Source organism: Callithrix jacchus, chromosome 9 (assembly GCF_049354715.1).
Source record: "Callithrix jacchus isolate 240 chromosome 9, calJac240_pri, whole genome shotgun sequence".
Classification (NCBI taxonomy): domain Eukaryota; kingdom Metazoa; phylum Chordata; class Mammalia; order Primates; family Cebidae; genus Callithrix; species Callithrix jacchus.
The window spans coordinates 10,242,369-10,269,721 of record NC_133510.1 but is presented as its reverse complement, the minus strand read 5'-3'; the positions used below and the strand labels follow the sequence as shown (position 1 = coordinate 10,269,721).

Genomic DNA, 27,353 nt, shown 5'->3' with positions numbered 1-27,353 from the left:
TAGGAGCACTAAAATATGAGGTGGCTGTAAGGTCTTTTAGGCTGACTGACGGCGCCATGGACACCAAGCTAACCTCTGTGACCAGAACGGTCACTCCAGATGAGTTCCTGGAAAATCTAAAGTAACTGGAAGACCATGAAAAGAGGAAGAATGATCAACCCCTGGCGCCTACTTAACTTTGAGACATTCTCTATTGTTCCTCATTCCAGCCCTAATTGATAAGGCCACTGGACTTTGTAACTGACCTTGGTCAGCCTCGTGATTCCACACCTCACGACCCCCTCCCAGCTCGCAAACCTACGACCCCCTCCCAGCTTGCAAAAAACCGCCCCACACTGTAACTTTCCACTGCCTGCCCCAAACCTATAAAACCAACTCCTATCCCACCGCCCTTCACTGACTCCATTTTTGGGCTCAGCCCACCTGCACCCAGGTGAATCAACAGCCATGTGGCTCGTACAAAGCATGTTTGGGAGGTCTCTTCATTCAGCGTGCAAGTTTTAACAGTGGCATTTAGTGGGAGATACAGGAAGAGGTAGCAGTTTTTGAGGGCCTGGCAGTACAGTGGAACCAAGGAGGAAGGGAGGCGGCTGGTAGACATAGTGGCATTGGTTCCAAGAGGAGGTGGTGAAACCTAGTGGGGTGCTCAGGACCAGCAGAAGTGGCCACACTGTCCAGGAAAAATCAAGCACCACGTGGCCGGATTTCATCCTAAGCCTATGCAGGGCGCTTAGAGATTTCGGGCAGTATTTGGAGTATTAGAAAAGTAATAGCCAGCAATATGGGTTCCCTCTATGTTATGCGAACTTGAGAAAGTTGGAGAAGAACACTTCACTGTAGATCTATGTAGGAAAAATAGGTGATTTTTCTGGCTTCAGTTATGATTTTCAGAGAAGTAATTTCTTTAAGCAGGCACAGCCGCCAGGCAGGTCAGGCCGTTCCTGGGCATCCCGGCCCTGCCACTCTTGTACTTGCCAGGGAGGCAAGCCAAGTTCAGAAGTCATAAGGGCCTGGGTGTCTGCATTTTCCACAGTGACCTCAGTGGGTGCTTAGGCAGCAAAGGTATTCACATTCCACTCGGTAACTAGAGAGGAACTCACAGATATCCTCTATGTGAAAGATAAGGATCCTGATTCATTCTGCAGCTGCTTTGAGTTTTTTTCTTTAATTGAATAAAAAGTACATTAAATTTGAGAAATACTATTCTAAGCTGCAGTTCCTATGTTAAAATGGAAACAAATCTGTGGAGATGAAAGAGATTTCCAGAGGGACAAGGAAGACAAAGTGGGCAAAGCTCAGGGAGCCGAGGAAGGAGGGATTCCCGGGCATCGGCCTCTCTGCAGAAATTATCCGGGCAAAGCTGGGGTGATGATGGGGAGAGTGGAGATGCCGCACAGGTCCAGCATTGAAATCTGAGGAGCTGGAGATGCTGCATCTATCGGATGTGTACACACTGACACGTTTATAGGTACACATGTAAGTGTGTGCATGCACATGGGCCCTTTGGGTAACTATACGGCAAAGTTTTTTTTTTTTTTTGAGACAGGGCCTCACACTGTTGCCCAGGTTGGAGTGCAGTGGTGCAATCACAGTTCACTGCAGCTTCCAACTCCTCAACTCCAGAAACCCTCCCGCCTCAGCCTCTCAAAGTGCTGAGATTGCAGGCACAAGCCGCTGCGTCTAGTCGTGAGGCAAACCTTTTAATAATACTTTAAATTATACATCTCTATTTTATTTCTATCACAGAAGAAGGTACTCTCCTGTAATATACCTTTTTACTAAGAAAAGGAGACAGATTTTTCTTCTTTCTTCTTGTCCCGTGTGATCTGGCTATTCCTTTCCACCCAAACTTCCTCCTAGATACACAAGTTCTTGTTCTGCAACTAAAACGGACATTTTCTACATCCCTGTCACACTCCCAGGTTATTTTTCTCAGTCTTCACATTTCAGGAATGTGTTCTATTTAGCTAAACTGATATCAGCCAAGCTGCTACTGGCTCATTGTGACTTGTAGTGTTGCTCCTCTTAGATGACCTACATAGATGTAAAGTATGTTTTTTAATCATGCCTCCAGAGATATGGCAAGCAGTAGAAATTTAGGGTTGTTGTAGAATGCTCATGGCTGTAATCCCAGCACTTTGGGAGGCCAAGGCGAGCGGATCACGAGTTCAGGAGTTCAAGACCAGCCTGGCCAACGTGGTGAAACCCCGTCTCTACTAAAAATACAAAAATTAGCTGGGCATGGTGGCGTGTGCCTGTAATCCCAGCTACTCAGGAAGGTGAGGCAGGAGGATTGCTTGAACCGGCATGGAGAGGCAGAGGTTGCAGTGAGCCGAGATCGTGCCACTGTACTCCAGCCTGGGCTGCCGAGAGAGACTCCATCTCCAAAACAAACAAACAAAAAAGAATTATAAATACATTACTAAACCATCAAATTACTATTAATGTATTACTATTTATTAAGTTACAACTTTGTAATTGTTATAACGTTAAGAAATTATTGATAAAAAGAAGAGTGAACACTTCGAAAACACTAAGTACCAGGCACTGTTGTAACTACTTTCCATGTATACAGTTAATTCTCAGGAGAACTCTATTCCTTAGGAACTGTTTTATCCCCATTTTGCAGATGCGAAAATTGAGGCGGGAAGAAATTAAGCAACTAACCCTCTGGCATCTAGGAAATGATGGAATCAGGATTTGAACTTGGGAGGCCTGGCTCCTGGCTCCAGAGCCTGTGCTCTATCAGAGACAATGGCATTTTTTCCCCCTGTGGGAACAAAGGTGAGACTGATTGCTGGAGACTCTCACATTACTCCCACAGGATAGTCCTGTCTCCAGTTTCTCATGAGAATTAGGCAGCCTCCAAGTGAGATGTATCTTAGAGCTCGTTGTGACACTCAGAAGTTACATTACCTTTCTATTTCTCAGCTTTTTCTTAAATAAAACAAGAAGAGTGGGACGATATAGCCTCTAGTATCTGTTCCAGTTCTAAGATAGTATAGTATTAACATTCCTGCACTAAAATGCTGATCTCTTGCGTGTGGAAAAGCAGCAAATCAGTTTCTCCTTCTATACCCTTCAACTAGAAGCTGCAGCACTGAGAGCTGAGTAGACACTTGTAAAGAACTGGGAGCAAGAAATGAGGGTTCAAGCTCTAGGAAATTTCAACCTCTACCTAAGAAGCATAATAGAAACACTCTTGCTAGGTGCCTACTGTGTGCTGAGTGTTTTAAACAGGTCCTATCATTTAATTCTCACTGCAAACTTGTGAAGTAGGTAGTATGTCTTTAATTTAAAAAAAAGTAGCTGCAGCTTAGACGCCCCAAGGGACTTGCCCAAGATGGCCCAGCTAGTAAGCGATGCAGGCAGGATTCAAATCCAGTCTGCCTGATTTCAAAGCCCACGCACACTGCACAATCCACACCTCCTTAAATATCTTATTCGAATCATGTTCACTGCAAGCCTACGGGGTATTTTCTCCCCGTTTCACTGACGAGGCAACTTTGACTCAGAGGGGTGGGGTGACTTGCCCTGAAAGGGTGGGAGAAAAGCCTGCGGAGCGTGCACGCGGGCGTGGGCCTCCCCCAGGCTCTGTCCCCGGGCGTGCAGGTCCCACCTTTCCCGGTCCCAGCCCGCCCTGAACTACACTTCCCGGCAGAACGCGGGTGTGCGCACGCGCACCGGGTCCTCCGCCATGGCGACCGTGCTGTCCAGGGCGCTCAAGCTCCCGGGTAAGGAGTCGCAGCTTTGCGACCACCCTGTCCCGCCGGTGTTGGGATAAGGGGATGCGAGGCTCTGGGGACGAGGCCGGTCGGGGCCTGGCTTCAACACAGACAGAGCTGCGGGCGCCTGGTGGCGAGGCGGGTGCAGCCCCTGGGGGCTGGGGTCCCCGCACCACCAGAGGGCGAGAGGGGCGCCCAGCCGGGCAGGGGTCGCCGGCGCGGGGAGAGGGCGCGGAGCAGGTGTCGCGGCGCGGAGTGTCAGGGCGCCGGTCGCCGCTGTCCTGAGGGGAGACTGGTGAAGGGAGCATCCTTTCCGAGCGCCGCGGACCAGGCACCGCGGGGACTCCGGCGCCTTCTGTCTTGGCTGGATCTGGGCGGGGGCGGCGGGAGGGCGAGTGGTCCCCTGTAGAGCATCCCCTCCATCTAATGACAGCAGCCACGCAGCCGTGAGGCAGGTGGGGCAGATAGGTATTTATGCCCCTTCCTAGTTTACAGAAGAGAAAAATGAGAGTGATTTGGCTAATTGAATTGTCTAAGGTCTCACAAGTATTGGGAAAGCTTGGCCTTGAACGTCAGGGGTCTTTTCACTTTAAATCTGAGTTTTCGATTCTACTTGGTCAGTCTCCGGCGGTCGAGGCTAAGCATGGGAAATGATTTGGAGCCTGTAAGTTGCCGGTGATGTATGGAATCTTCTTTAAGGCAGCATTAGGGGTGATGACAACTTCCAGAGCGGATTCAGTACTTCGGGCAGCAGCTCTAAGTTCCCCCCCCCACCGCCTTTTTTTCTCCTAAACCTCAAAGGATATTTATTCCAGTAAAATAAACTGTAAACATTAGTGTTTAGAAAAATTGATGGCTCCACCTGGATAAGTTTTAAGCATTAAGCGATAAACATTTGCTTGCTGATAATTTTATGAGAGGGAAAAGCAGTTGCTTTCACTGTTATCTCTAGAGAGGGCTATTTGGGTGTTGGAGAGAGCTACTTGAGGTTGCAGGGGGATTACAGGGTCTTTGCTCTCAAGGAGCTTCCAGCATGCTACCCTGAAGCAGGCCTTGCCATTTGGACAACACTGGGTTGGATATTAATTTGTATTTCTGTCCTCAGACTTCATGACCTCAGACAGATTTTTCTTTTTTTTAATATGGGCTCGTTGGACCTTTGGAAGAAACACTGATAGTATCTGTCTTGGAATGTGTGCATAACATTGGAATTATGTGTCTGTCCCTTACCTGCAGGATTAATTCTTTTACTTTGAAGAGGGTAGCCTTGTATATTCTTAGTGTAGAATGATATCCTCCCAGAGGGGCAATAAGATGTCAGACACATTCAGCTTTATTTCTTTTTGCTTTTTCATTTGGAGTCCTTGTTTTATTTCAGTGTAGGTCATGGTTCTTCTCTGAGGATGAGAATGCAGGAAAATCTTGCTTTAGCAACTCTTGGGCTCTTCTGTGTTTTTATGCCCCAACACTGTGGTTATTTTTCCCTGGTGTATTAGATGTAGGAACTGGTTGGAATTCCCATAGCCCAGTCCATGGGCCTGTTTGGAAGGCAGCTTGGCCCTGAGCCCTGAGGTATGCTTGATACTTTTTTAGGCCCACATATAGTAGGCATATGTTCTTTCATGTTATGTGGGTTTTAAAAAACGTTCACTTGCACTTTTCCTTGCCTCCTTCTTGCCCTTTCTCCCCTCTACCCAAAATACTATTTTTAGTTTTTACATTACGTATAAGTTGTTTTTGTATAGCTCTTTTTGGCTCCCCTGTAATTGGGGTTCTGAGACTGATGTCCTGTTTGGGCTACTGTGTTATATTTCCGTAGTTAACATCCCCACTGTTTTCATGTGTGAGGAAGGCAGGATAGAACGGTGGCTAAGAGCATGAGACAGGCTCAGGTTCAAATCCAGTCTTTACCTAATTTGTTACTTAATCTCTTTAAGCTTTAGTTTCCTCATCTGTAACAATAACATTATTATCAGTATATGCCACAGGTTCTGCTACATATCTACCTCCTAGGGTTGTTTGAAATAGTAAAGGAGATGGATGCACTGTAGTCACCTCTGATGTATGTTAATTAGTGACATAGCTAATCAGTGTTAGCTGTTGTCATCAGGGCCGTGCTCATTTATGAAAGTGATACCTGAAGGAAGGCTTGATGTCACAGTGAGCTATTGACAGATCTCTGCAGCTTTGTTATGAAAGAGCAGTTTCACCAAGCTCAGGAAGGAAAGATACTTGGCTCACATGCATGAAATGAGGTTAATTAGTAGCAGAAGGCCAATGTGACATTCATAAAGCCTGTGGGACAACTTATCTCCTAAGTTTATGTTTTTTTACCTTGGGTCATTTTAAAGTTTGAAGGCTAAACACTGGAGGGAATATCAGAGCAAAATGACTTGTTTTATTTGCGTAACTTAGAGTCATTATATGCCCTTGGATAAACTAACCCATGATATGAATTATTTACCTTTAGTTGCAGTAGAGTGTATTGTATAGTACATGTACAGTATAGTGTATGCTATAACATCTAGAGTATGTGTTCTAGAATAGTGTATGTTTTAGCATATTTCCTGAAAACATCTGGGTATGGTATTATTGCATCACTTTCTTATTTGTGTTTTCCTTTATACCATTTTGGAAATCCTATTATATTTAAGTGACATCTTCAGTCTTCCTAAGAGGAAAAGCAATAGTTGTGGAAAGCTCATTTATAATGATGTGTTATGAAATCAATGCCCTCTCTTTTATTCTTTGAAAATGTTTCATTCATTAAAAATCTGGGTGGTGGCTGAAAGTAGCACGGAAGCAAGTGAGTGCTGAGTGCCCTAAGCTTGGAAGCTGGATTTGATGCCTGGCTCCTCAGCCTGAGGAGGACTTAAGGCGAGTTTGTGGACTTCTTTTACTTCGCTCTCTTGTTGTCTTTCAGTGAACAGATAGACAAAGATATTATTTAAGACTTCTCTGATCAAAACTTGCAGTCTGTAATGCTTAAGCAGGCTTGTTTCTGTACTATCTGAAAAATAAATCAGTATAAAAGTAAACATTTATTCCTCTCAAAAGGCTGGCTGAGAACTGGCCCCAGTCCTCTATGATGTAAAGAAAGCACAGGAGTAGGATAGCTCGGAGCGCTTGTGTGCTTGCTTTTATATTTCAGCGATGTCGTGGCTGAGTCAGAATGCCTGGACTTCCCGTTGCATGTTCTTTCTCTGAGGACTGTTTAGCTATTGCTCCACTATCTTTTAGTGGTGTATGTTGCTATGGAGAAATCTTTGCCTGTATTTTGTTCCCATCATTAGTTTTGGCCTGGCTGCTTGTAGGATTCCTTCTTTGTCCTCGAAGTCCTGTGCCTTTACTAGGATATATTTCAGTATTGATTCTTCGCAATCAGTTTTTCTTGGGACCCTGTGTACTCATTATTCTGCAGTTAAAAAAATTGTTTTTTTATTTTTTCACCTGGGTGCGGGTGGGCTGAGACCGAAAAGGGCGTCAACCTATTCTGCAGTTTTAGGTCTTTATTATAGGAACTTTTTTTTGGCAACTCTTTAAAATATTGCCTTTGGTTCCATTTCCTTTTCTTATATTGGCTCACCTTTGTTGTCAGTATCTATCCCACTGTTTCTAGTCTTTTTTAAAGTCTTGATTTTTTTCCATGGGATTGTATGTAGCCAGTACAGACTTTGAAGCCAGGCTGGTTTTCAATTGTTGCTTATCACCTGCTGTTTAACTAGGGGACAGTGTATTAGTTTGTTTTCATGCTGCTGAATAAAGACATCCTAGAGACTGGGCAATTTACACAAGAAAGAGGTTCACTGGTTTTACAGTTCCATGTGGCTAGGGAGGCCTCACAATCGTGGTGGAAGGCAAAAGCCACATCTTAACATGGTGGCGGCAAGAGAGAGAATGAGAACCAAGTGAAACGGCATTCTCCTTATAAAACCATCAGATCTCTTGAGACTTATTCACTACTGCGAGAACAGTATGGGAGAAACTGCCCCCATAATTCAGTGATTTCCCACCAGGTCCCTCCCACAACACATGGGAATTATGGGAGTACAATTCAAGATGAGATTTGGGTGGGGACACAGAGCCAAACCATATCAGCTAATTCCTTAAGCTTCCAAGCCTCAGCTTCCTCATCTTGAAAGTAAAGACAGTAATGTGTCTACCTCACAGAGTTGTTAAGAAGATTTACTGAGATAAAAGTTTTTTTTTTTTGAGGCAGAGTCTTGCTCTGTTGCCCAGGCTGGAGTGCAGTGGCACGATCTGGACTCATTGTAACCTCTGCCTCCCAGGTTCAAGCAGTTCTCAAGCCTCAGTCTCCTGAGAAGCTGGGATTGCAGGTGCATGCCACCACACCTGGCTAATTTTTGTATTTTTAGTAGAGACGGAGTCTTGCCATGTTAGCCAGGCTGGTCTTGAATTCCTGGCAAAGTGCTGGGATTACAGGCGTGAGCCAGAACCCCCTGCCTGAGATAAGACATTAAAAGGGCTTGGAAGAGTGTAGGATAAATGTTCAGAACTGCCAGCTGTAGTTATTTCCATTTCATTTTGCTTGATTTTCATGAATCTATTCTTTGTGTTTCTGTTTGCAGCAATGTGTGTTCCTTTAGCTCATTCCAATAAGGATTTCTTTTCTAAAATTGTTTTGTTATTTTTCCCATTGTTTTCCTGAGTGCTTGTTTCAGAGAAGATGATTTTCCTGAATTTCTCAGACTCCATGGGGAAGTGTATGTTCATTATTTCTTCCCTCTCACGGTGTGAATTGTTCAGCATTTGTTCTTTAATTGTTTGCTATGTTTCATTGTTACTTCTTTCTTGAGTATTTGTAGAGCTTTGTGGTACCTTATGGGATGAGCACTAAACATGGTTCCTTTCTGATTATTACGGATATTTAAATGGGGCAGCTGTTTGACAGCAAGGCTATTGTCACAGGCGTGATCTAGGGCAGTTGGAAGCGATAATGTAATCCCGGCCTGTTAAGTCAGCTGGCTTCCCATTGGTGCTCTTCCTGTGTGGACGTCTCTATCCTGGCTGGGAGGAGGCTGCTGGCTTTCTGCAGGACTGTGGGGTTCGCATTTCCTTCACTGACTTTGTTGTGCCATTTATCAGTTTATTGCCCCTGAAGTTTACCTTTGTTGACTGATCTGTGAAAGTGGGTCTGAGCCCTTTTAAATACCAAGTTTGTCCCGCCTTGGATATTGTCCCTCCGTCCTGGGGGACCTTTGAGAGTTCTCTTCCCATCTTTTTGTTTACTCTCCTATCATTGCTTAGTAATTTTTAAATGTTAAACTTGTCCGCTTTGAACTACTGTTTGACTTCTGTCTCCTGACTGGACCCAGTCAAAGTGATTTATGCCCACAGTTACTTTCCCAACCTGCCATACCAACAGTGTGCTTTTTGTGATGTCTGCTTGTACTTTTCCTCATTCCGTCTTACTTCCCTTTGACTGTGGTGTTGAATGAGGCTCACTGGTGCTTCTGTGACCCCAGACTTTGTCTTTCCAAGCTAGCAATTACTGGTTGGGCTACATTTGTGGAACAAGGGAGGTAGTATAACTTGTTGGTTAGAACAACGAGTGGACTCTGCGGTGAGATGCCTGGGTTTGAATCCTGGGTTTTCTTTTGGCTGGTTCTGTGATCTTAGTCATCTTAGCTCTCTATATTTTATTTTTCTTGTTGATAAAATGGGAGGTAATAATACTAATACCACACAGGGTTGAAGTGAGGTTAAATGAATTAACACATGCAAAATGCTTGGATCAGTGCCTGGGACAGTAGGCACTCAGTACATTTCCAGTTGTCGTCGGCATCATCTTATTATTGTCATGATTATTAATTCTCTGAACTCTGCTCATTGCTGAAGATCTGCAGTGTATGCGCAAATTATATCTGAAGATGTATTTGCCTGCTCTTAGCTTTCTCAGTTGAGTACAAGTTTCAGTGCATTTAGTTCATAAATTGTGGTTTGGGAATGCGGCTGTTTCCTATTTTGTGTTCTATTTTTATTTCTCTTTATTTGTTTTCCTGGTTTTAGGGAAGAGAGAGTGACAGAAATGCCCACTTTTGCCGTCATTAACTAGAAGCATGTAATCTTGCTAAACAGACCAATTTGACTGCAGCGTTTTTTCTCAAAGAATGCTTGCAAGTTGTTTTTATAGATTTCTTACAGATTTTATACGTCCCTGTAGCATATGCTTCTCTTCCTTCCTGCCTGTGATAGTATATAGCACGATGAAAATACATTTCCTTTAAATTGTCTTGCTGACCAGTGTCTTAATTAATGATTTCACTTTGACAAAGGTGCTGTTTTAGATGTTTGCTGCAAGGTGGAAACTGACTAGCAAGATTGAATTTGATGTCGAAGCTAAATTTTTTGCTTGGTGCTAAAAATCTGATTGCACAATTGTAGGGTGGCTTGAGTATGTGTTACAAATGCTTAGGAGTTTTAACTGAATCAGTAGGTGATTTCAATGCCAAGAAAGCTATCAAGATCTTAAGTTATAGAAATTGAATTGTTGTTTGTTATCTGGAGTAGGTAGGACACAGCTCCGCCCTCCCCTTCTCTGGTCAGACTGTACCTGGGATTTTATCTAGTTCCAAGAATTATACTTTAAAAAGCACAGACACATCACATCATGTCCAGAGGAGAATGACCAGGATGTTGAGGACACCTGAAAACAATGCTTCTTTAGGCCTGGCGCAGTGGCTCACACTTGTCATCCCAGTACTCTGGGAGGCTGAGGCAGGCAGATCACCTGAGGTCAGGAGTTCAAGACCAGCTTGACCAACATGGTGAAACCCCATCTTTAAAAAAAAAAAGAATGCTTCTTCAAGTCATGGGTTGAAAGAGGTGGAGCTGTTTAACTTGGAGGTGAGAAGAGTGGGGAGGACAGTGGGAGATACACTGCTAGTGATGACAATAATAATAGAAGCCATTGTGTGACTATAAGCCAGACATTAAGAACCACACATATATTATCTTATCTGATTCTCCTCAAAATCATATGAGGTAAAAAGATTATTCCATTTCATAAATAGGGAAACTGAGGCTCAATAAAGTTGACAAATTTGAGATCACATAGTTCATAAGAGATATAGCCAAGATTTGGCTTGATGTTTGATTGTGAAGACTTGAGTTCTTAAATACCATATCTTATGTCTCTTATGATCGATACCTTTGAGTGTTTGAAGGACTTACATATAGAAGAGGGGTCCTAGAAATTAAAACTAGGACAGATAATTGGCAACTTTCCAGAAAAAAAAAAGCTTGAGTCAGTGTAAAGAATTGTTTTCTAGATTGGAGTCCAGGGGATTCCCTAATACTGTTTACATTCAAGTGTTTGCTAAGTGACTGGTTGGTATAGGTCTTTGTAAGTAGTAATTGTAAGTTTGGAATGGGGGTGGGGATGGGTTATGTGATCTTGCTGTGCTTTCTCAAGTAACTCTGAGAATTGGGAACTCTGTGTGTGCTTTCCTGTTTTTCACGTATATATTTAAACATTTTAAATTGTGAAAAAATACATACACCATAAAATTTACTATCTTAACCACTTTAAGTATACAGTTCAGTATTAACTGTATATGCACGCAATCTCCAGTACTTTTTTGTCTTGCAAAACTGAAACTCTATACTAAGTACCAACTTTTCCTTCTACCTCCAGCCCTAGGCAACAAACGACCATTCTACTTTCTGTTTTTGTGAATGTGACTACCCTAGATTACTCATATAAGTGAAATCACACAATATTTGTTTTTTTGTGTGTGGCTTATTTCATTTAGCATAATGCCCTCGAGGTTCATCCATTTTGTAGCAAGTGTCAGAAATTCCTTCCTTTTTAGGGCTGAATAATATTCCACGGTATGTATATATCACATTTTGTTTATCATGTCAGGGGTATTTTACCTAAAAAACAAAACAAAAACAATCACTTTGAAAAGTATTAGAGTTACTATTATTCTAACAACCTATGGCTCTGTGTGCAAATTATTATACATAGAGTTATCTGGGATGCTTAAGGGTGTGCCCTAATTAACCAAACAATGTGGTTCACGGAGTAGAAATACAAATGATAGGAGATTAGCTGGAACCTGTACTGACCCCATGGCATATTCTGAAAGTACTATTTTGAATTAAGTTTCTAATAATTTATTTATTTTCTCATAATTTGTGTCTTTAAAAATCAAATCTAGGCTGGGCATGGTGGCTCATGCCTGTAATCCCATCACCACTTTGGGAGGCTGAGGTGGGTGGATCACAAGGTCAGGAGTTTGAGATCAGCCTGACCAACATAGTAAAAACTCGTCTCCACTAAACACACACACACCCACACACACACACAAATCAAGTCTAATATTTTTTGGGCAAGGTGTATAGCTTCGAAAATAAAAATAAACAAATATTTTCTAGTTATTAGGATGACAGATTATTTAGTATCTTTTTTATTTTATTTTTTGAAAGCACTTAATGTTATAGTTCTGTGGAATGTTTATTTTAAAAAAATCTAACATTTATTGATTTTTTTTAAATGTGTCAAATACTAAAGTTTAACACTAAAGGTTTTACTTCCAACATCTGATCTCCATATAGTGTTTTCTTCCTTCATTTCATTAACTGAACAAACTGAGATGTAATGTGTGAAGTGACATCACCAAGGCCATCGTGACCCAGAGGTAGACACTAGCATTGATAATTCTTCGTTTCCCATTTTTAATTAGCTAGGTTATCTGGTCTTTTTTATATTTCTTCTGAACAAAAGATTTAACATTTACATTAGCGTTTACATTAGTGATAGCTTACCAGATAAAATCTTCCCAAAAGAAACATTTTCTTGTTTTTTACTTGGTGGTAATGTGAAATAAAGGCATGAAATCATCCAGTCATTGGCAGTGAGGGCAAAGGGGCAGGTGGCTTGGGAGGACGTGTGCCTAGACCCTCCTGTAATTTCTCTCTCAGCCATCTCAAATCAGCATTGCAGGCTAAGTAAAAACGAAGTGCTTGCCATGCGAAGCAGCTTCAGACAAGTCCGTACCTTTGTGTTCCTGCTAGATCACCATCCCTCCCGGAATACTTGCTCAGAAGAGCAGTTTTTGAGGTAAACACTGTCTACTGGAAGATGTACTAAAAGAGCATTCAAATCACGGGATGGTTGGTTCTTAGAAGTGAGGTTTTTTTTTTTTAAGAGAGAGGTTTCACCACATTGGTCAGGCTGGTCTCCAACCCTGCACCTCGAGCGATCCGCCCGCCTCGGCCTCCCAAAGTGCTGGGATTATAGGCATGAGCCACCGCTCCTGGTCGGAAGTGATTTTTCAATACATCTTAAACACGCAGTGTTCAACTTTCTAAGTTGTTTCCATAGAAATAGTTGGGAAGCCACGGACACTGGGCTGTGAGAAGCAGCATACAGAGAAGAATTGTCCTAAAAGTTTACCAGGAAAGATAGGGACGTCACAGATCTAAGAAAATCTGAGGCAGTATGCACATTAGGTACATGGAGAGTTGATGCAGGAGCCACGGTCTTTTTCACCAGTGAGCTTCAAACGCATTAAGAGAGCTTTCTTTTTAAACTAAAGACATTTGAAATTTGCTAACTTCTGCCTCCGTTTCCATTGTCTTTTTTTTTTGAGACAGAGTTTCGCTGTTGTTACCCAGGCTGGAGTGCAATGGCACGACCTCGGCTCACTGCGACCTCGGCTCACTGCAACCTCCGCCTCCTGGGTTCAGGCAATTCTCCTGCCTCAGCCTCCTGAGTAGCTGGGATTACAGGCACGCGCCACCATGCCCAGCTAATTTTTGTATTTTTAGTAGAGACGGGGTTTCACCTCGTTGACCAGGATGGTCTCGATCTACCTTGTGATCTACCCGCCTCGGCCTCCCAAAGTGCTGGGATTATAGGCATGAGCCACCGCACCCGGCCTCCATTGTCTTAAACTCATTCAGGCTGTGATCCTGGAGCGCTGTGCTTTTCTTTTTCCTTCCATTCCTTTTCCCTGCTTTGCTGGCATCTGTTTTACAGATAGCCAGCAAGGTTCAAACTTGGTATAAACCTGGATTTTTTGGTTTTAGTTTTCCGTGTTCTCCTGGGTCTTTACAGTTGCCATATATTTGGTGAGGGTGTCCCTTCCTCAGTTTCTTGTCTGTTTCTCTGTCTCTTCAGGGAAGAAGAGCCCAGACCTAGGGGAGTATGATCCCCTCACTCAGGCCGACAGTGATGAAAGTGAAGACGATCTGGTGCTTAACTTGCAGAAGAACGGAGGGGTCAAAAATGGGAAGAGTCCTTTGGGAGACGTGCCAGAGCCCGACTCAGATGCCGAGGTTGCAGAGGCTGCGAAGCCACATCTTTCAGAAGTCACCACGGAGGGCTACCCCTCGGAACCCCTTGGGGGCCTAGAACAGAAGGCCGCCTCCTCCCTCGTGTCCTATGTGCGCACGTCTGTCTTTCTGCTGACTTTGGGGATCTCGATGATCCTGGTGCTCCTGTGTGCTTTCCTGATCCCCTGTCCTCCCAGAGATCTACACAGCACCTGGAGCCGCCACTTGGGCTCCCAGGGAGGTAAGCTGCAGAATCTTCAGCCCTAATCCTGTAAAACTTCATGCTATGTCTAATTACCTTAAAATTTGCCTCCAAATCTTGTAAGTTAATATGTGTCATGTGGCATTCCCTACTCTGCCCTTCCTGCTGTGTGGAGGTAGCAGGGAGGTTAAGATTTGAAAGAAAACAAACACCTCCAAAAACCTGGGAATCACTGCTCTATTGTGTTTGTCAGCATTGGTGTTTACTAGACGCAGAGAGGACAAGGCTGGATTTGACCAGAGAGGTTTGCTGGGTTCCTGCTGTGGAGCCAGCACCGTATCGGGAATGCAGAGAAAAGCGAGGTTCAATGCCTGGCTACATCAGGGATAGGATTCCTGTAGAACCCTCAGGCATTGGTTGATGATAGAGGCTGGGCGTAATTTAAATTATAAAATGATTAGGCCGGTCGTGGTGGCTCACATCTGTAATCCCAGCACTTTGGGAAGCTGAGGCGGGTGGATCACGAGGTCAAGAAATCGAGACCATCCTGGCCAACGTGTTGAAATCCCATTTCTACTAAAAATACAAAAAATTAGCCGGGCGTGGTGGCCCCCGCCTGTAGTCCCAGCTACTCGGAAGGCTGAGGCTGGAGACTCACTTGAAGCTAGGAGGCAGAGGTTGCAGTGAGCCGAGATCGCGCCACTGCACTCCAGCCTTGTGACAGCGTGAGACCCTGTCTAAAAAAAAAAAATTATCATTTTGTTTCCTGTAAAAGCTAGTTGCTGTCTTTTTCTTGCTCCTCATGGTTAAGGATGGTGCTGTCCAGGTCATTCCAGCTATTTTGTCTCCTTTTGGAGCAGAATAAAACCTTTTGATCTGGAATGGGGTTTATATCTCACCTGTGTTGAGTCGTCCTGCCTCTTGTGAACTGGATTAGGCTATCCTCAGGCTCTTGGCGTCAACTTGATCTAGAAATGTTTATCTCTGCCACTTCTCTGATCCCTGTTGAATTAGCTTCTGATGAGGTCTGAGTTCTCATCTTTAGTTTCTCTTAAGGCAAGTTTAATTTACATATGTTTATATACAGTTTAAAGGTAACAAATTGTTTGTGTGTCCACCACCCAGCTTTAGAAATAGAACGTCATTGAGACCTTCACACTCTCTTGTGTGTCCCTCCTGACCACATCCTTCTCTGCCCACCAAAGGCCTCTGCTATCCTGAATTTTGTGTTGATCATTCATTTTTCTATAAAGTTTTACCATGTCAATATGTACCCCTAAACTACATACTCATCAGGTTTGCTGGTTTTAAAATTTTATGTAAATTTAATAATCCAGTCTTCTGCGACCTGCTTTTTTTTTGCAACAGTGTCTTGCTCTGCCCAGGCTGGAGTGCAGTGGCGCGATCTCAGCTCACTGCAATCTCTACCTCCTGGTTTCAAGTGATTCTTGTGGCTCAGCCTGCCATGTAGCTGGGATTACAGGAGCTTGCCACCACACCTGGCTAATTTTTGTATTTTCAGTAGAGACAGGGTTTTGCCATTTTGGCCAGGCTGGTCTTGAACTCCTGACCTCAGGTGATCCGCCGCCTTGGCCTCCCAAAGTGCTGGGATTATAGGTGTGGGCCACTGTGCCTGGCCTATGACCTGCTTTTTTGTTCAACATAATTTTTAAAAAACAATTTATTGATATTCATCTATATTGATGCATTATATCTGAAGTGTATTCATTTTTCACTACTGTCTAATTTTCCCTGGCATGAATACCCCGTGATTTATCCATTTTACTGTTGACGAACCTTTAAATCGTGCTTCCAGTCTTTTTTTAAAAAATAAACAAATGATGCTGCCAAGAACATTTTCGTGTATGTTTCCTGACGTAGCGTTTAAGAATTTCTCTAAGGCATAAACCTAGGAGTAAAATTGCTAGATCGTATTGTAGAGTGTGTGCATGTTCATTGTTAGTAGTTTATGTTAAATTATCTTCCAACATGGTTGTCCCAATTTACACTTCCCCTAGCAATGTGTGAATTCTCTCTAAATTTGATGGGCATCATCTGAGTTCACACTGTTGGGGGTGGGGGAATGGAAGTCCAGACTCCACACTAGGCCTTTGCTGACACCATCCCTGTGGAGAGAAGGGAGAGAGGGGTGACTTACTGATGCTGCTTGGGGTGGAACTCTTTTGGTCCTGCTAGGTGAGGATCACAGTCCTAGCCCCCACCTGGCTTTCTCTGACATGACCCTGATGGTGGAGCTCGGGGTGGTGGTGGTGGTGGTGGGGTGCCTTGTTACATCCAGGAGAAGGTGGGAGCCAGGCTCCACATTCAGCCTTTGCTATATGGATGGGTAGGGCCGGGCCCATAATTTTATCTGGGGTGTTTGGGTGGAGTAGAGCAGTTATTTTCTATAACTTTCTCGTCTTCCTGGACTGCACCTTTCCTGGCTATTGGCTAGGGAAGCCAACCTTTTTTGGGGCTTTTTTTGTCTGTACCTGTGGCATTTCTGGGTTGCTGGCTTTTCCAGAACCCTATCTGGGGTATATGAGGCCAAAAGAAAACCCAAGGGACACATCACCTTGTCATTCCTTGGGTCCTACAGTCCCTAGCTGGTCTGCTTCCTTCTCTCTGCCTTTCAGAGTCGTTGTATGTTTGTTTTATGTATAATGTCCATGGCTTTTCGATGCACTTAGCAGGAGGAGTAGAGAGAAGTGTGTCTACTCTACCTAGTTGAGGAACTGGAGTCTGTCTGGTGTCTGTGGAGCTGCTGGCAACAGAGAGCTGGTTTGTGGTAACTTGCTCAAGACCTTTTTTTTTTTTCCGTGTATATCAGGTGGGGACCTGTCTCCATTGGAACTGGCTGATGTCAATGGAGATGGCCTACGTGATGTGCTTCTCTCCTTTGTGATGTCAAGGAATGGGAGTGCAGTAGGTAAGACACCTGTCTTTTTAAGGCTGCTACAGGGTCACTGTCAGCTAGGAGAAAACATCAGAGTTATGTCCCACGTCGTACTGCAGAAGGGTCTGCAGTGAACAGAAAGTTACCATGGTTCTGTCATATGTGAAAACCCTGAGCAGAAAGCTCCCACATGTAAATAAAGCTCAGTCTAAGAAATCAGAGGGACTTATAGCTAGAAGGAATTTTTAGTGGTGACCAGGCCAGTGAAGAAACTGTGATGCAGAAAGGAAGGGACTTGCCCACACACTTGGCAATGAACGGTGTTAGTCCTCGGGTGTCATGGGTTTTCTCCTGGTTTCCACTGCCTCTTAGATCATGGTGAACGTTGGTTTTATGCTGCCTCCTTCTACCCCTGGCAGAAAACTTTTGTTTGTGGACTCTCACATCTTTACACACGTACCACCTGTCAGGTGTTTTCCTTCCCCCTTCAGTTTGCTCTTGCAGATCTGCTGTCCATCCTGCTCGCTGCATCGGGACACTGAGCTGTGTGGATGATATCAGCAGGCTTCCTTGCCTGTTGGCCTCCTTTCAATGTGGAGCACAGCTCAAGAACAGGAGGGGAGGAAGAGTGTGAGGAGACATATTGACTCCCCTGGCCCCCTCCCCTCCGGGGTCACCACAGGATGGCTGCTACAGCCTTGACCCTGGGTCACAGCTCGTTTCAAGGTGGCCATCCTATAGGACTTTCCTTTTCTGGATTCCAGTAATTGCATCCTCTCCTTGTGTCTTTGTGTGTAGGGGGTGGCTACAGTTCTGAGGGTCTGCACTATTGCTTGTGGTGTTTCTACACACATCTTTGTGAATAGTCTCCTTATGAAACCCTCCACAACTTACCCTAATTTAGGGTGTTGTTTCTGGGATCCCAGCTTTTTTTTGGCTGGTCCTGCAGCCTCTACTATGGTGGAGTCAAACCGTCGTCTGTGAGCTGATGCAGGGACCTATTTTGATGCTGAGGGTGCCCTGGTAACTGCTTTTAAGTCATCTAGGCCTTGGAATACATTTCTAGGGTGTTTTAGAGAGTTCTTTTCTTCTTTTTTTTTTTTGAGATGGAGTTTCACTCCTGTTGCCCAGACTGGACTGTAATGGCATGATCTTGGCTCACCCCGCAACCTACACCTTCCAGGTTCAAGTGATTCTCCTGCCTTAGCCTCCTGAGTATCTGAGATTACAGGCATGTGTCACCACACCTGGCTAATTTTTGCATTTTTAGTAGAGACGGGGTTTCTCCATGTTGGTCAGGCTGGTCTCAAACTCCTGACGTCAGGTGATCCGCCTGCCTCGGCCTCCCAATGTGTTGGGATTACAGGCGTGAGGTACCATGCCCAGCCTGTTTTAGAGAATTCTAAACCGTGTCTCTTAATTAGTAGGAGTGGCTTTCTGAGGCCTGCATGAGATATGGAAGCAGTCTGTCTGGAGATCTGCTATAGAGAGCATCTCTAGCCTAGGAGTAGATTTCTGTGTGATCAAAACTTGATTACACTTTTCCTACCTGTGACTTCTGAAGTAAAAATCTCCCCCATCTACTTAGATCTAGATATGTTTTTAGTAATTTGGTATCTTATGCAGTTTGCTTCATATCAAGACTCATAATGGCAAGGCCGTGGGTTTGGACACAATGTGGACCAGGCTGATTTGGCCAGATTGTACAAATGCGGATATAGCGAACATATGGTACTTCCTATGTGTTATACACCATTGTAAGCATGCAATATATGAAGGAATTTATCCCTCCATACAGTCCTGTGAGGTAGACTCATTATTAATCCCCCTTTTGCACATGAGGAAGGTGAGACATCATGAGGTTAAAGAACTTGCCCAGAGTCCTGCTGCTGGTAGATGGCACAGCTGGGGATTTGGGTTCAGGGAGTCTGGCTCTGGAGTTCATGTGCTTGGCCCTCGTGCTGCTGTGCCCATAACCCACGAAACTCTGTGCCACTGGACACAGATGGATTGAGTTTTTTATTTGTCTACTCACTTGTTCCTGCATTCACTCAGCAACTGTGTGTTGATACTGACTATGCAGCAGCCGCTGTGCACATCTCCATCTCTAGAGTTCTGCTGGTTACACACAGCAGCCGCTGTGCACATCTCCATCTCTAGAGTTCTGCTGGTTACACACAGCAGCCGCTGTGCACATCTCCATCTCTAGAGTTCTGCTGGTTACACACAGCAGCCGCTGTGCACATCTCCATCTCTAGAGTTCTGCTGGTTACACACAGCAGCCGCTGTGCACATCTCCATCTCTAGAGTTCTGCTGGTTACACACAGCAGCCGCTGTGCACATCTCCATCTCTAGAGTTCTGCTGGTTACACACAGCAGCCGCTGTGCACATCTCCATCTCTAGAGTTCTGCTGGTTACACACAGCAGCCGCTGTGCACATCTCCATCTCTAGAGTTCTGCTGGTTACACACAGCAGCCGCTGTGCACATCTCCATCTCTAGAGTTCTGCTGGTTACACACAGAGTGCCGTACAAGAGGAGCCTGGCCTTGGCCTCGAGGAGTCATGGTCTAGCAGGAAGGGGTAACCCATCACCACCCGGGGAAAAGATGAGTCAGAGCATTGTAGGATGGGGCATGGAGTAGGGTCCTCCAGGAGAAAGAACCGCACAGGATAGGGATCCTAGCACCTTCGAGCAGCCTGGAAGTTACCGGATGCCACGCCTGTTTGTCATATATATCTTCTGGCAACAAGATCTGAAACAGCCAGCCATAGTTCGTCACTTGTTTTTAGGTTGTGTATTTATTTAGTCTGCCTATGGAGGAATAGGTAGAAGGAAGCTCTAGAAGTTTTGTTTTATCCGTATTAGTTGTTGCTGAGAGTGGAAACTGTGAATTGAGTCAAGTGTGTGTTATCCTGCAAGCGAATGTTAAACTGACAGGGCGGAAAGTTATGAGTGTGATCTAGTAATTCAGTGACCTAAAGGTCTGTTTACTGAAGACATGGCTACTCTAATCCCTTAGCAGCTGTCCTTGGACCTAGGTATGACATCTTCCCAAGTGTTATTTCCTGACCGGGACCAAATCAGCTGATTCCATAGAACTCAAGACTAGCAAGACCCACTCATTATTGCTATATGTAAGCTTCAAGTTTATTTTTTGAAAAAAAAATTGTTTTCTGCTCTCAGGAAGCATTTGCTAGTGATGACTAGAATTCAGGTGTTTTGCTCCCTGCTCTGCGCACATTCTAGATCAGTCTCATGTTTCCAGGCATATCTTTTTCTCCTGGTTTTTTATTCCTAACTACTTTTTCATATTCTTGATTTTACTCCTGTCTCTTACTAGGCAAACAGTTGGTTGCTATAGATGCAGGGCACCTACAGTAGAGGTGCAGAGATTAGTGAGACAGTCTTTCTCCTTAAAGATATCACCATTTAGTTGGGCTGAGGTGGCAGACGTGTAAAGAGAAGTGTTGGGAAAGGTGCAGAAGTGGAGATGTGTTCGACAGCGTAGAGGAGGCCACAGCTCTTGTCTTACATGAGAAGCGTGTTAAGCAGAGATGACAGGCACTCTGTGTTCACACCTTGCTGTCAGAAGTGTGGGAGCGAGCTGGATGCACAAGTGTGGTTGCTGCCTTACCAACGTCCACTTGCGGTTTTCTGGCCTCTTGTTCATCTCTGCCTCTTATCTCCCCTGCCTGCTTTCCTTTTTTATCTCTCTGTGTGCTTTTAGGTGTCTCAAGGCCAGCTGCTAATCTTGTGTGCCTTTCGGGGATGAATGGCAGCACACTGTGGTCTACTCTTCTCCCCGAGGAGGCCCGAGATATCACATGTTTGAAGCTGATACCAGGAAACTTGGCCGAAGCCATCTGCCTTGTGACAGGGACACACAAGATGCTCAGCGCATTCAATGCATCGTCAGGTAAAGACCATTTACCACATAAGCACTTCGCATCTATGAGCCATAATTTTGGATTAGAATTACCTGCTGAGTAGGAGACCTTTTGACTCTCACGTGGTGGAAAGTCTGATTTCCTGCTCTGGAAGGTGGTTATTAAGGGAAATGAGAGAGAAGGTTTGGGCAGATTGAGTAAACAGATCCATGGTTCAACCTGTCTGGTGATAGGATGGGGCTGAACCGAATTACCCAAACAGAAACTACCCTGAGGACTTTCGTGTGTAAATAGTCTCCCGACTCTGTTCTTTGTACAAAAGACAACTGAATTTTGGCTCTTCATATTTGATATACACGGATCCATGTGTAAATTGGGCATTAACTACTTAAAAAAAAATGTCAGTGAAGAAGTAAAGGTTTGTTGAGGCTTGCTGACTGGACTTTTTAGGTTTTTATTGCATTTAGACATACAGGACAAAGGGAATGAAAAAGAATCCCATGCCGTGAAGCTCCTACAGAATCCTAAGTTCACAGCTCATAGGCTTGGTACCGCCAAGCTGTGTGCTCACGTAGAGCTGAATAAATAACATCCTTCCCAGGTTTAGAGGTTGGCGATTGATCATGGGGTGCTTCTGAGTGAAAAAAACTACGATTTGAGTTAACTGTAGAACTGAATCCATCTTGAAAACTTTTGATGATGCTGTGGTGCTTACTTATGTGACCATGTGGGAGAAGCAAGGAGAGTGGTCTGGTCAGCTGCCCCTGGGTGGTTCCTTAATAGTTGTTATAACCTCTAACAGATCAGTTCCCTCAGCCCAGGCAAGGGAGCCCTTCTTTGTTGGAAAGGAGTTAGCACCTCCATTTTATCTAAAAAAAATCTAGGTGAGAAATTACTACATGGATTTGTTAGCTGGATACATGAGGATTCAGATCACACTCCCTGCTCCCTCCTCCTCAGTGAGACAAAAACTAAAGGAAATAAGTAGGTAGGAGTTGCTATTTGTCACTCAGCCTGTTGTGTTTCTCTTGTCTGGTCTGGGAACATGGCATCTGCCTTTTCCAGCAGCAGGAAGCTGTCATAGTGACCAGCCTATGTGTCCTTCCCTAGGGAAAGCCATTTGGATTTTAAACTATGTGTCCTTCCACAGGGAAAGCCATCTGGACTTTAAACCCAAACTACTTGTCCAACGGTACCTTGGCTGCCCCAGTCGTGGTGCTGCCAGACTTGGATGAAGATGGCGTTCGAGACCTAGTGCTTCTGACCATTGGGGAATTGCAGGTGTGACCTCTGTTAAATGGTTTTCGTTTCTTATGGGGAATGCTTCCATTTTAGTTGTCTCACCTCCTCATGTTGCTGTTGTAAATGCTGTTTGAAATGTTCTTTTTACCAGAGCTTAGGTTTAAGTAAATTCTCCTTGTGAGGTTAAGTGAATACATGACCTTTATGAGTCTATTTCCCCTGGAGAGGAGTGGAGCTTTAGAGTCAGATAGGTCTGTGTGTAAATTCCACCTCTACCACTTTATATCTCTGCGGCCTTGGGCAAGTCACGGAGCCTGTCCAAGTTCTGGTTTCTTCATGTGTAAAAAGGGCATGTTATATCTACATATATAATTGTTATGAAAATTAGAGCTAGTGCTTATTTTTTACTGTGTATATGTATTTTTAGTTTTACTATATTATATACATATATATGTACATTTTATGTCAGTTATAAAACAATAGAACAGGCTGATACAAAGTCCATAAAAGATTTACAGGAAAAAATCTAAGTCAAGCAATAATAACAACAATGACCAAAGAAAGATATATTGTCATCTAGGCTGTGACAAGGCAGACTTTGATTCAGGACAGTGACCTTTGAATGATGGTCCTAAATTATGCTTCGCAGGAACTTCAGTGTGCTGGAAGTAATTACTGTGGCCACAGATGAAGTAAGAGTAGTCCTTCCCCCAAATCACAGGGAGGAATAAATTAATGAACAGGATGGACTCAGTTTTAAGTGTTTATTCTAGAACTGTTTGTCAGAGCTTTTGTTGAAGTTCCTCTAAGATTTTTTCCTCAGACTTCCTAGTGTGTCTGCTGGGGAAATGCTTGTGCACAAAAGAGTCAAGCAATCGGCTGAGAATATTTGTGGGAAAATGTGAATACGCCTAATTTCGCTTCATTTGCTAACATATTTTAATTTTAGTAGACCTTGTGTTTGCGTTTGTGATCTTTGTGTTGCATATATGGAGAGGAGTTGTAATTTCTGAAGGTAAAATTACGTGGAATGGAATGAAATCTGTTAAGATTTTGTGGCTTTCTGCCAACAGTCCCCGAAAGTCAGAGTGCCCCGTCAGCCATGAGTTTTGAGGAGTACTGCTCTAGCACATTAAACTCTCCCTGACATTTGCAAGATAAAGGAGAGATCTAGAATGAGCTAAATTTCTGAAGCCTACTTAGTTTTAAGCTTTTGAAGTTTTAAGGGTACTTTGTGTTCATTTTCTTTAGCCAGTTGGTCTCAAAGTGGACCTGAACCAAGAATTCAGGAATTATTCATGTAATCTTTTTTATCCCAGCCATTGTGAATAAAGAGATTGGGGACCAGGGAAAATTTGAGTTATTACTTCCATCAGGGAGCAGTTCTCTGAAGGGGAACATATGGCGAGGAACAGCCTTTGAACAAGTTTTTATATCGTGATCAAGTTTAGAAATCGTGGTCTCACCACCCTATCTGGCTGCTTATTAGCTGGTGGTGGTTGGTGGGATAGTGGCTCAGGCCCTTGGGGACCCTCCATAGTAAGGAGGTCTCCACTGGAGGAAGCGGCTTGTCCGCTGTTACTCCGTGCCCTTTGTGTTGGTCTCTACTCAGTGTATCGCCCATCTTGCCTTACAGAATTTACTTGTTTTCACAATAGGGTACAGCTAGGGCATAGTCTCTGTTCTGCTTGAAAAGTGGTAGACAGTTCTGGGAAACTTTGCAGAGCCACTGGGTATGTAGCGCAGCAGCTTCATCTTTGTACTGACCTCTGTATTAGCAACAAGTTACCTGAGGAACTTGTATTAGCTCCTGAGATGGAGGACTCTCATCACAAGGAAGGAAATCTGTCTCTATGACTTAGAGTGATTGCATTTGTTGATCTGGATTTAGAGTGAAGTGGGCTTGGAGAACTGGACCTGATTGGGGATTAGAAGAACTGATGTGGTCTAGAACATTAGTGGGAAGGGACCTTGAAGACCATCTGATTAACCTTGCACCGTGTTTTGATCTCTGGTTCAGCGTTCCAGATATACTGGCATCCCTACTCTCTTGGCGCGCCCAAGCTGATGAGAATAACACTAATTTGTGAGGCAGTCCATTTCATTTTTGGGCCAGCTCCAGAAATTCTGTCCTAAGCAGAAAGAAATCTGCTTTCTCATAGCTTCCCCTCATTATTCCAGCCTCATTCCCATAGAGCTACCCTGAATGAGTCTAATCCTCTTTCCATAGGAAAGCCCTCTAACCATTAGCCTGGTCCCTCTAAGCTTCCTCCTCAAGGCTAAATATCCCTCTTTCTTTTTATTTTATTTTATTTGTTTATTTTTTGAGATGGAGTCTTGCTCTGTCACCCAGGCTAGAGTACAGTGGTGCAATCTTGGCTCACTGCAACCTCTGCCTTCTGAGTTCAAGCAATTATCCTGCCTCAGCCTCCTGAGTAGCTGGGATTACAGGCACACACCACCATGCTTGGCTAATTTTCGTATTTTTAGTAGAGATGAGTTTTACCAGGTTGGTGAGGCTGGTCTTGAACTCCTGACCTTGTGATCTGCCCACCTCTGCCTCCAAAATTGCTGGGATTACAGGCGTGAGCCACTGCGCCCGATCCCCTTTGCATTCTGGTTTGTCCAAATTGCTTTTAAAATGTGGTACTTATATCTAAAAACATCATTTTATTTGTGGTCTAACCAATTATATCAACCTAAGGGAATTGTTACTTATTTTGACGTAGACTCTATTTCTGTTTTTGCAGCCAAAGATCGTAGTAGCATTCCTAAGATTTGCTTTTTGTTTGCAATCGGTTGCAGTATCTAACGTAGGTACTAATTAAAGCACCTTTATTCATAGGCCAGTTTTTTTTTTTTTCTGACAGATTTTGACTCATCTTCCAGCCTCAGGTTTTCTTGAATTTTGAGTTTGTCATATGCCATATTCGCTATCCCTCTCAGCTTTGTGATAAACTTGAATTCTGTTCTTTCAAGTCTTTGATAAGAATGTTTAATAGGAATGGGGCAATAGTAGAGTGCTATGACATTCCTCTAAAAGCCACCCTCTAGGTTAGTATTGATCCCATAAGTAGCTTTTCATGGTACACTGCAAAACACATTTTTTTTTTTTTTTTTTGAGACGGAGTTTCGCTCTTGTTACCCAGACTGGAGTACAATGGCGCAATCTCGGCTCACTGCAATCTCCGCCTTCTGGGTTCAGGCAATTCTCCTGCCTCAGCCTCGCGAGTAGCTGGGACTACAGGTGCGCGCCACCATACCCAGCTAATTTTTGTATTTTTAGTAGAGACAGGGTTTCACCTTGTTGACCAGGATGGTCTCGATCTCTTGACCTCGTGATCCACCCGCCTCGGCCTCCCAAAGTGCTGGGATTACAGGCGTGAGCCACCGCGCCCAGCCTGCAAACCACATTTCTTCATCTTGTCCTTAGAGTTCATGATGATAAACTTTATCAAAAGCTTTATTGAAGTCAGGATATCAGTAAAATCCTCATATTTCTTAACTGATGACTCTATCCCCAAAAGAAAATCCCCTAGAGCTGAGGTTGGCAACTGTGGCCTGTAGGTTAAATTTGGCCCACTACTTGTTTTTGTAAATAGATTTTTAATGGAACACACCCACACCCATTCATTTACATATCGTTTATGACTGCTTTCACACTGGAACCTCAGAGTAGAGTAGTTTCTACAGAGATCATCTAGCTGGCAAAGCCTCAAATATATACCATTTGGCCCCTCACAGAAAAAGTTTGCTGATCCCTCCTTGAGAGTAACGTTGACGGTGTCCAGGCCAGACATCTAACGTTCTGATGGGAGAGCATTGCCTGGATTGATTCTACCTGGAACCGAATATTTCTGGGGATTTCTAGGTATGGAAGTAAAGACCCAGGGGCCAGCCATCCTATGTTTAGCTGTAGGCTAGAATTCTGTGCCTCAGGAGACTGTTCAGCAAGCAACAATTGTGCTTTGGAGAGACTGTCTGAGGTGCTTTGAAGATGGCCTTGGCCTGGCTCTAGTGAGGCAATGGATCATTTGCTTCTCTTGCTTACTCGCAGCGGAATAAAGCGAAGCAGATTTGGCTTGGTGCTTCCCAGCTTGGGGAAGTGTTTCTGAACCCGTGGCTAATGAGGAGGCAGTGACTGTCTGGAGAAGCCATTTGATTAGGAAACCATAGGGTTTCTATTGACTCCACCCCCTTCTCTTACTTCCCCAGCCAGATCTGTGCTTTCTGCTGGTGTCTGGCCGGACAGGACGTCCATTGGGCCGACCTGTGAAGTACAACATCGTGGGAGTTGGGAATCTGATTGGTCCTCAGGTTTACATCACGACAAATGGGGCCGTCTACATCCTGTTTGGCTTTGGTAAGAAGCAAGGCTAGTTTTTGCTACTGTTCCCCACTGGCGTATGAGATGAGACCTTCCTTGTGAGACAGAGTGAAAGCTCAGGAACTCCTGAGCTTCCCATAGCCTTCTAATGCAGGGACCTCTCACTCTCCCCCACCCATCACAGGCTGTTGACTCTGCTTGCTGCCTCTTCTAAAGGGAAGACGCTTGTCCAGCACCCACTTAATCACCTCCCCGTTTATTCCATGTTGTCCAGTCTGGGCAGGCTCTGTTAGACACATCTGGTCTGTGTCTCTTGCTCAGATCCTCACCTTGGGACAGTTCTGTTAAATTCAACTTCTCAGTGTTGGTTCTTCCTGTGGTGCTAGGAAATATACAGGCTGTCGCCCTGCGGGACATTTTTGTTCAGGCCCAAAATCGAGACAGCTCACCACCTTCTCTGCAGATAGAAGAGCCAGAATGGGAGAAGCGAAGATCCATCAACCTGTCTGAGCTCATTGACGTTTACAGGTAGGGCAGACCTTTGGTCACAGTGAGATCTCCTGTGAACTCACGTGTCTTTGAGTTTCTAAGTTTGGTTGGGTTGGGCTGGTGAATATGTGGGTAGAGGTTTGGGGGAAACAGTGCTAATCTGAATTTACCATCTTCTGATCTGGTTAACATGAGTTAGCAGTTTTCTTATCTTGATACTGTAATGCATTGATATCTATGTGTTGGTGACCATGTGTGATCATTCCTCAGGTAGGA

At 44.2% G+C, this 27,353-nt stretch overlaps 1 protein-coding gene across 1 annotated transcript in view; it reads left to right on the top strand.

Annotated features, from left to right (window-relative positions):
* The first annotated feature begins 3,678 nt into the window (after positions 1 to 3,678).
* Positions 3,679 to 27,353, top strand: part of FAM234B (family with sequence similarity 234 member B) — a 37,652-nt gene continuing 13,977 nt past the window's right edge. The window contains exons 1-7 of the mRNA XM_002752123.6: positions 3,679 to 3,734; positions 13,876 to 14,271; positions 17,063 to 17,161; positions 20,860 to 21,048; positions 22,170 to 22,300; positions 26,477 to 26,624; positions 26,975 to 27,116. Coding sequence (XP_002752169.4) covers positions 3,698 to 3,734; positions 13,876 to 14,271; positions 17,063 to 17,161; positions 20,860 to 21,048; positions 22,170 to 22,300; positions 26,477 to 26,624; positions 26,975 to 27,116 — 1,142 coding nt within the window. The 5' untranslated portion in view covers positions 3,679 to 3,697. The remainder of the gene's footprint in view (positions 3,735 to 13,875; positions 14,272 to 17,062; positions 17,162 to 20,859; positions 21,049 to 22,169; positions 22,301 to 26,476; positions 26,625 to 26,974; positions 27,117 to 27,353) is intronic.